This window comes from Sinocyclocheilus anshuiensis, unplaced genomic scaffold, assembly GCF_001515605.1.
Source record: "Sinocyclocheilus anshuiensis isolate Anshui unplaced genomic scaffold, SAMN03320099.WGS_v1.1 scaffold493, whole genome shotgun sequence".
In the NCBI taxonomy this organism is placed as follows: Eukaryota; Metazoa; Chordata; class Actinopteri; order Cypriniformes; family Cyprinidae; genus Sinocyclocheilus; species Sinocyclocheilus anshuiensis.
Window position 1 is genome coordinate 391,460 of NW_015537963.1, and position 10,573 is coordinate 402,032.

At 37.6% G+C, this 10,573-nt stretch overlaps 1 protein-coding gene across 1 annotated transcript in view; it reads right to left on the reverse strand.

Moving 5' to 3' along the window:
• adam12a (ADAM metallopeptidase domain 12a) overlaps window positions 1-10,573 on the reverse strand; it is a 107,534-nt gene that overhangs the window by 1,836 nt on the left and 95,125 nt on the right. The window contains exons 18-22 of the mRNA XM_016459530.1: window positions 8,556-8,664; window positions 8,330-8,465; window positions 7,061-7,205; window positions 4,119-4,370; window positions 180-337 (exon numbers count right to left, since the gene is read on the reverse strand). Coding sequence (XP_016315016.1) covers window positions 180-337; window positions 4,119-4,370; window positions 7,061-7,205; window positions 8,330-8,465; window positions 8,556-8,664 — 800 coding nt within the window. The remainder of the gene's footprint in view (window positions 1-179; window positions 338-4,118; window positions 4,371-7,060; window positions 7,206-8,329; window positions 8,466-8,555; window positions 8,665-10,573) is intronic.

Sequence of the window (10,573 nt, forward strand, 5' to 3'; positions counted from 1 at the left end):
TGGTGAGCAAGTGATGGAATGCTACATTTCTCCACTACAAATCTGATGAAGAAACAAACTCATCTACATCTTAGATAGCTTGAGGGTGATTACATTTTCAGCAAATGTAATTTTTTGGGTGAACTATTGCTTTAAATGATTTGACACTTTGGGCAGGTGTTCCTTGGGTGTATTTGTACCTGCAGGGCTGTGGGTGAGGCGGAGCGGGTCGCGGGGCGGCTGGGGTCGGGATGGGTGCTGGAAGTCGCACGGCCGAAGGGTTCCGAATCACCCGGACGTTTCGACCCAGTGGGTCTGCGGGAAGAGGCTTCTGGGGTGCACTGGGCTTCTCGAATGCCTGTTAGAAATTTGAGGAACTGAACTGATTACACACTCAAAAATAAAAGTTCTTTATTGGCTTTATATAGAACCATTAACACCTATGGAAACTTCCCATTACAAAAAGGTTCTTTGTAGTAGTAAAATTAAGATGATTGAAAATGTTCTTTGCACTAAGAAAAAAAATGGTTCTTTTAATAACTGAAAGGTTCTTTGTGGAACCATTATATGTTTCAATTTTTGTTCAAACTTCTTAAGATACTAACGTCTGCAATCCAGTCAATTTGAACTTAAACAGTTCTCATCAAATGGTCTGCGCTGCTGTTCACATTCATTTGTTATAGCTCTATGCTCTACTGTATGTAATCAACTGTTTGTCTATTTTTATTTTTATTTCTCCTAAGGAATTTTAGCAACCTACAGCAACAGCACATGTTGTGTGTACATTTATAGTAAATTTTTGGAACTTTTGACAGCCAATTTTCAATACTTTTGTGTTGCATGGAAAGAAAAATGATGCAGGGTTCAACAATAAGGGTTAATACTGACTGACCTTTCATTTTTGGGTCACTGACCAACTCTTGATAAATACTAGTTCCTTTCTTTTATCCACCAGAGGGCAGTACAAGCTTGTTTAACGTTGCTGCATGAGTTTTGTGCTGTATGTGGCTTCACTGCTGCCATGGCGACTCTCTCCAGGGGTCATGTGACACGTTCATATGTTCCAAATCTACAGGCTGACTATGAGGTAATTATAACCTGCTACCTGCTCTCCATCTGCTCCTCATTCTCTTTCTCATCTCCACAGAGATCCAAACATGATTTCACAGCTCGCATCCCTCTGTCCTTTACATTTTAATATAGAGCTGCATTGCTCTGAACTGCTCATATCTCAAGCGTTGCATGATTGCTGATGACAGAGGCTCTTTGTTTTTGTGGCTGATTAAAAGGTCTTGAGAAAGCTCGAATGGAGGGACTCTCATGTGTCTCCTCGCTAACGCTTCCCCAGCAGAAAGTTTTGAAGAGCTGAATGAATCAAATTAATTGCATGCATCAATACACACGGAGGAAACCCCCAAAATGAACATAATTCCAAGATATTGTGTCAGAAGAGTAGAAAGTGGGTTTAGAATTCAAAATATTATTTCTTTCCATATTTCATTGAACATAAGCCGGACAATGACCTATAGGACACAGCAATGCATTTTGAAATCGAGTTTGTCAATCTGTCTGAGGCAGACTATTTTATGCAATGTCAAAACCTTGAGTTTCCGTTCCGTTCTGATCGACTCGCTCAGTCTTTTATTGGCTGGCCAGAGGCTTCACTCTGCATTTTCTTTGGATTGCATGAACCTCTGAACACACTTGAGATTTAACACAGAGCTCTAATGAAAGAGGCCTGTTCACACCACTGGAGTGCCAACATTAAACTGTAAAACTATTATAAAATACTACGGTGGGCATTAAAAATGAGCTCTATCTCACCATTGCAACACTTCTGGGGAATGAGAGAGAGCAATAAAAAGAAATGAAATCAGTAAAGTACAATGTACCTGCTGACATGTATAGAAGTGTACACAATGTTATTATGAGTGGTACGATTGCTCATTATAGTTATTGATTTGAACAAACTCCCAATAGTATCAAAATCAGTGTGCTGTTATTTTTCCTCAGTATCAGACTGATTTTCACCTGCTGAATGATAAAACAGGTCAGAAAATCTCAAAAGACACACACTGAAGGAGGGGCCCATGACAAATCTAGAGATAAACATACAGAATAGGGCTGTCAAAAAAAATTTCGAATATTTGTCGAATATAAAAATCCACATTCGAATGCAAAAACGTTGCATTCGAATTTTAGGTCTGCGTCAGCCGTCAGGCAGCCTATCAGTGGCGCACGAAATGTGACGACAATGTAAGTGTCATTGCATTTTAATGCTTTTGTTAGCCTATCCAGTTGAACCCACTAGATGCGGCGCTGCTACGTTGTTCATTCAATATATTACGGAAAACGAGAGCATCTGTGTGATGTTTACGTCAAAACTGAAACCAAGCCGTTCACACAGAACGCATTTTCTAGAGGGACATCTATCAGCGTTGCACTCGCGTCTCGCACAAGAGAGCGGCATGTTTAGAAAGCCATGTAAAATTAATGTAAGTTCAACTTTTAAAAAACATGTCTCAAGACTTTATGGCGGTTTTCCCCCATCCCACTGTATCTCATGTTTTGAAAAGTAGCCTACTCTTTGTGATTGGTTTTCGGTCCTTTGTATTAAACTATACATACATGCATGGTGCTGTTTTTTTTTTCTAATTGTTTAAGCAACTTTATTAATTATATATGGTTTATAAACATTATTTTAAACATTATGCACTTTTTTTTCCAAAGGTAGTCGTGTTATTTTATTACGCTTTGAAGAAACGTGCATAATATTTTGCGCGATGCGCCCTCTAGTGGCCTCAGGAGAGAAGCCAAAAGCTTTTTTTCCCCCAACTGAAATTATGCCTTTTAAATTTGAATATAATTCGAATTTTGATAATTTAAGTAGAAAATTCGAATTTAGTTTTCCAGTCATTTTGACAGCCCTAATACAGAACACCCTAGCAAACACCTTAAAATGCCCTAATACCCTCCCAGAACACTTTAGCAACCACAAAACAACAAACAAGGAACCACCTAGAACACCCCACCGATCACCCAAAACCACCCACAACACTCCAGCAACTATCTAACACCCTAACAACCATATGGAACACCCTAGCAGCCACCTAACAAATGCCCTAGCAACCACCCACAACACCCTAGCAACCACCTAGCAACGTCCTAACAACCACCCATAACACCCTAGCAACCACCTAAAAGCCATCCCAATGACCCAGTACCACCCAGAACACCCTTGCAACACCTAACGACACCATAGAAACCAAACAGAACACCATAGCAACAACCCAGAACACCTATCAATACCCTAGCAACCACATAGTACCATCTAGAACATGCTAGAACCCAACTTACAATACCCTTGCAACCACCCATAACACTCTAGCAACCTCACAGAACACCCTAGCATCCTAACAACCACCCAAAACACCCTACTATCCACCAAGCAACTACCAGGAACACCCTAGCAACCATCCACAACCATCTAACAATCACCAAGAACCACCCATAACGAACTTTCAACTACCTAACACCCTAACAACCACCCAAAACACCCTACCATCCACTTAGCAACCACCCAGAACACCCTAATAATACCTAGCAACCAGCTAGAAAACCCTAGCAATCACCAAGAACCACCCATAACAAACTAGCAACTACCTAACACCCTAATAACCACCAAAACACCCTGCCATTCACCTAGCAACCACCTAGAACACACTACCGTCCACCTAGCAGCCACTAGGAACACCTGAGCAACATCTAGCAACCATCCACAACCACCTAGAAATCACCAAGAACCACCCATAACAAAATAGCAACTACCTAACACCCTAACAACCACCCAAAACACCCAACCATTAAACTAGCAACCACCCAGAACACCCTACCATTCACCTAGCAACCAGCAGGAACACCTTAACAACACATAGCAACCAGCCAGAACCACCTAGCAATCACCAAGAACCACCCATAACAATCTTGCAACTACCTAGCACCCTAACAATCACCCAAAACACCCTATTATTCATCTAACAGCCACCCAGAACACCCTACCAATGCCCAAGCTACCACTCAAAACACCCAGTCTTGTTTTATATATGCAACTCCTGCAGCGCTGGCATATTTCCACTCACCATGGCGATCTTGCAGACGTTCTGGCAGGCCAGGCCGCGGCCGGCCGTTCCCGCTGCTGGAGCGGATGTGTATGTGTGTGTGAGTGCTGGTGGAGGGGCTCTGGGTGGAGACGAGTGTGTGTGTGGTGGTGTCAGCGGAAGGCCAAGTGCCAGCGGCAGTGGGTGAGAGAGGTGGACCGGAGGGCACGGGGGCAGCCGGCGGAGACCATGAGACGGGACCACAGAGTCCACCGTCTGGAGAGGAGACTGGGGCTACAGAGACACAGGTAAAGATCATGTTTGAGTGACAATTAATATTTCAATAAACATTTAATATGCAGGATGCACAAAGCAGAGTTCACACAAAATTAATAATTTCTGTCATTTATTCACCCTCATATCACTTAAAAATAGTTTGACTCTCTTTCTTTCGTGAAACAAAATGAGATGTTAGGCAGAATGTTCAAGCTGCTTTAAAATATAATGAATGTGAATGATGCTGTTAAACTAAAAAAAACAACAACAATAAATCATCAGATAGTCACACTTATTTGAGTCATTTTTAGTATTTTGTTTTAGCTTTTATTTATATAGTTTCAGTTTTCATTTTTATTTGAAAAAATTTGTAATTTAGCTATGTGCTTTTGTTATTTTTGTTTGTTTTATAATATTTATATTTCGCTTTAATTTATATTTTAGTACTTCAATTAAATTAATTTCACTTATTGGCTATGGCAACATTTCTAATTAGTTTTTTTAAGATTAGGTTTTTCCATCTAACATTTTTATTTTATTTTATTAGCTTTATTTGAATTTAAATAGTTTTTTTATTTAGCAATAACATCACTCATACAACTGAGATACTACAGTGGCTTTAGAAGATCTGGAATAGTGCACGAGTCATATGGTCTATTTTTATAGTGTATTTATTGAGTTTAATGTAATTTTCGGCGCATGAGAGCACCATTCAGTATGAGAAAGAGCAGCTTGAACATTCTGCATAACGTGTCCTTTCGTGTTCCACAGAAAAAGAGAAAGTCATACAGGTTTGGATCAACATGCAGCTGAGTAGATGAGGACTCATTTACGGTTGAGCTATCCTTTTTAAATGACACAAATGAGTCTCATATGAACACACACTCACACATCAGAGCTGTTTTGAGCTCTTGACCTGCAGCCAGATGTGACAAGAACAAAAAGAGATGAGAGACAGAAACAGTGTGTGTGTGTGTGTGTGTGTGCCGTTTTTGTGACAAATGAGGACATATTTGTATAATGACATATCATATATGTATAATGACAAAGGTATGACATAGGTATTACAAGCAGAAGGTGACTTTTCAGGACATTACCCCATGTCCCCACTTTTCAAAACGCTTATAAATCACACAGAATGGAGTGTATTGAAAATCTGAAATAGCACAAAGTTTCCTGTGAGGGGTAGGTTTAGGGGTAGGGTTGGTGTAGGGCAATAGAATATACGGTCTGTACAGTATAAAAACCATTACGCCTATGGGATGTCCCCACTTTTCACAAAAACAAACCTGTCTGTGTGTGTGTGTGTCTGTATAACCTCACCGTGCCTAACATCAAACAGACCTACATCCTCTATCTATCCTGTTACCGTCACACATTATGAGGACCAGATACTGCAGCCGCTCTTAAAGGAACAGTTCACTAAAAAATATACATTTACTCACCTTTAAGTTGCTCAAACCTGTATTTTCTTTGAAACAAAAAAGCATGAAATGAAGTGAAGTGGAAACAAGATTTGAATGCTACATGTAAGATTATCTTTGAAAAACTACTTAAATTTCAGCCACTTTCTAAAAGCTTCAGAATATAGTACTTATTATACTATGCTCTATAAGATAATATTTTTATGGTGTTTCTGCTACTGTTTTCATAATATGTTAAAAGAGCAGTGTGATTTCTTCACACTATCTTATTTTGTGTCCCACAGAAGAAAGAAGGTCATACAGGTTTGGAACGACATGAGGGTGAGAAAATAATTACAAAATGATTCAAAATTTTGGGCTCAGTAAAATATATATATATTTTTTAAAAGAAATTATACTTTCATGCAGCAAGGATGCATTAAATTGATCAAAAGTGACACTTAAGTCATTTATAATGTTACAAATGATTTCTATTTCAAATAAATGCTGTTTTTCTTTACTTTTATTCATCAAAGTATCCTGAAAACAAAATATATCACTGTTTCGATAAAAATATGAAGCAGCACAACTGTTTTCAACATTGAACTATTTCTTGAGCAGCAAATCAGCATATTAGAATGATTTCTGAATGATCATGTGACACTAAAGACTGGAGTAATGATGCTCAAAATTCAGCTTTGCATCACAGGAATAAATGACATTTTAACATATTCACATAGAAAACAGCTATTTTAAATTGTAATAATATTTCACATTTTTTCTGTTTTTCTGATCACATAAATGCAGCCTTGGTGAACACAAGAGACATTAAAAAAATTCAAAAACTTTTGAACAGTCTCCCTCTCTCTCACAGTCTCTCACAGCGCAGGCTATCCGGTGTACCACAGGGGTCAGTCATGGTACTTTGCACATCCTCTAATCACAGATCTGAACTGCTTTACTCAACAACAGCCCTGAGATCACAAATGCATCCACAATCCATCTGGCTGACAGGCGTCTCTACTGATTTTCCAACAATTTGTGAGAGCTCGTGTGGTCTGACAGCTAAAGAGCAGGTTTCAAACACGGAACGCTCACTTTGTCTTTCCTGTGCTTTTTATTAAACAAACCTCTTGAGTGAGAGATGGACAGCAACTGTCACTCAGAAAAGAAATAAAATAGTGAAGCGACACACATATGCATGCAAGTTTATGCACAAATATGAAATATGCATATACTTGTGTCTCTCTCAATGCATGTGTGTGCGCATATGCATGCAATATGTAACTGAGGGATGACACACACCTTATATATGCTGACACTTTGTGGTAAAGCTGTAGTCTGACGTTGAGGAGACCTTCTGTACGTGGAGTGTGTTTGAGTCCCAGTATGTGTGTGAGCGAATGAGAGTGTGTGTGCTGGACTGTTCAGTCTGTTGGGTCCCACAGACCTGCAGCAAAGCACAAATACAGAACCCAATGTAGGATATCGCAATAATGATGTGCATTTTTACCAACATCCCATCTAAAAAGGAACCTCCTCAGACCTTCACATTCTAGCAAGGTTCTCTCAAAGTTATGAACAAACATTCACAATAACATCTTGCAGTAACTTTATCTGGTCTTTAATAATGTTCTCAAAATGCTTAATAAAGTTCTGAAACCTTGTAGTTGGACATTCGTCTAACATTTTTTAAAATGTTACATGTTCCAGAATGTTCAAAGAACATTTCAAAAGTAACATTCCCATAATTTTGGCAAAAATATAAAATGCAATGTTCCCACATAATCACAGAAAAAAGGCTTTTAAAACATGAAATAATGTTTACATAACAATGGAAATGTTAGCAAAATGTTCTTAGAACATATTTTTGTTAGCTGGGATAAAGTAATTATTTTAATTTTTGAAACTACTAGTTTATTTTATGCAGTTTTGCTTCTCAAGTAAATTGCTCTCATTTTAAGAACATTTCGATGTTCTTTACTGGAAAACAAGACAAACATTCTGATTAAAAACATGATTAATTTGCAGTATAATGAGAATTAGGGGGTTAAACATGCTTAATTATAATCAAAAATATTAATGGTCCTAAAATAAGTTTAATTTTCTTTAAAGAAAAAAATTAAGAAATTGTTTTAAATCAGATATTTGGGATGAAAATACATTTCCTCTTAAGATTCACCTCCTCAGTAAGTTCTAAATGGAAATAAAATACATCCAATGAAACATTACCAAAGTTAAGCCGTTCACAGACTGCACGGTTATGGCACCACAATCAAGTGCAGATGAACCCACCTATCAATATATCATTGCATATTCAGAATTTAGGAATCTCCTTGCTCTGATTAACACTGTGAACTATGGTAACGCACAGAGGTCAGCCAATCACAACATGACTCATTTACATATTGAATTTTCGATACTGTAGCAAAAACAGTCTGTTTAATTCTGCAGGTCAGATATGCAGCAAAATGGTCATGAAAAAACTAATTATGACTTTGTGTGGTGAACTGTACAGCATGGCCTCGTGCACCTTCAAATTGATTGTCTATTTCAGCTGTGCAGGTTTAGTACCTCAGTTTTTCAATGGTGTTCTTCTTATTGCTGAAGAACAGACTGAGCAGAGTTTTTCTCTTAATGCACGCGATTATTCCAAGACACAGCAGACACAGAAACGCCACCAGGATGCCCACCGTCACACTGCTGCTGTCTGCATGAACAGAAACACACACACATTGGTGAATTGAGTAGATGCTGTTGAAGTGCAGTATAATAATAATCACGGATACATGTTTAATACCTGTTGGTCTCATCGGGCCGCTGTCCATACTGCCTCCAAACCCAGCTTTATCACAGAACGGAGGAGCCCAGAGCGACTCACAGTGACAGTTCTTATTATTATTACAAACCTGCATGCGACACACACACACACACACACACACAAGAACACAGCAGTGATATCAGACCCTGTCACATGATCACTGCATTAATACTCAGAACTTTACATCACCTCCCTAGTAAACCCTCAATTTAATTGCTAAATGGAAATAAAATACTTTCATTTTATAAATGCAAACACAACAGGCAGGAAATTATTCAGTATCCAACTTTGCCAGTATCATGTGTTTATGTGTGTGTGTTTGTTGAGCAGTCGTCATGTCCTGCGTGCTGTAAGTCTGTAAATGCACCTCCTCAACATCTACCAAAACACTCGAACACTTCCTCTTTCCTCCATTTGGCAGCATTTGTTTCTGGTTCTTCTCTCTTGGCGCTGATGAGCCGCAGATGTTGCACTTAGAGGAACATCTTGATCTAATCTGGAGATTCATGAGCTCATGGACTTCCACTATCTGTTTCTCACTATCTGCACAAACCTGTAATCAATCCCACCTGTTCTTCAGGAAGACTGCCTTCATAATGCTGGAGCTAAAACACATTCGCTCTGTCAGGTTTCACCCCTCTGTATTTACACAGACCTCATCTGGTCTCATTTTTACTGTAATCTTTACATGCTTTGCTTAATTAAATGAAGATTTTAAAAAGCGAGAATTCTTACAGACAATGTAAACGTGTAAAACTATCACCATGTGGAAAAGAAGCTTTCCAACCAGGACCCATCATTAACTTTGACACCTGCCAGCATGAATTAATCAAACTTCTATTTCAGATCAGCCTGAATTGCATTTGCATTTTTACTTATTTTTATTAAATATATGTAAGTCCTACATGAAGGAGAATGACTTGAAATCAAGGTCCTCAGTGGCTTTTAGTTGCATGCAAGTCAAAGTAAAATTACGATAATTATGTTCAGTTGAAATCATAATGTATCCTATTGTCAGAGAATTTCCATTCATTCAAAATGTATAACAACAACAACAACAGCAGCAGCAACAACAAAAGGGAATTACTATAATGTTGGCGTTTCTAACTTGTGAAAATCATTCACATTATAGTCAGACATGTGATTACGAGCTGGAAACTCAAATTTTCATTAAAGCTCTGACTTTGATTCATGTGAAAGCAACCAAAATATCAGAACATCTAAAAAAAAGTCCTGTTTTATGCAGTTTTGCTAAATCAATTATGTTTTAAAGATATTTAGATGTGCTTTACAGGAAAACATGACACAACACTGATTAAAATCATGATTAATTAGTGTTAATGAGAACTGAGAGCCAAAATGTGCCTAATTATCATAAAATTTCCATTTAGCAATTAAATTGAGGGTTTACTAGTGAGGTGAATCTAAAAAAAAAACACAGTCATATTTCATCCCAATATCTCAAGAATTGAAAAAAAAAAAAGAAAAAGGAATTATTACGTTTTTTATATTTTATTTTAAATTTATAATTAAAATAATTTTTCTTTATATTTTGGGATGACCTTAGTAGTGATCGACCGATATTGATATTTTCTAACCGATACCAATAACATTTGCATGTTTATGTGCCCGATAACCGATATGCAGAACCGATATTTATTTACTGTTATAAAGTAAATAAATGACTGAGTGAAGTAAGTCCAGTCTTCACTTTGGTTTTTCCTCCTTTCAGTCATCTTAAAAAAAGTGCTGAAAATTAGCAGTCTTTCATGTTAAATTTAATCTTCATATTACAACAATAAAAAAACATTTTATTTAAAGCATCAGCAGCAACACTAATATTAACAATAAGCAAAATAAATGTAGAAGGTCTAATGTTTTCAAATGGAGAAAATAAATAAATGAAAGGAGTCATATCAACTTCATTTTAAACTACAGTTTTAGTAGGTTTATAAGCCGTTTAATAGGCTAAAGAGTGAAGAATAATTCACTGGATA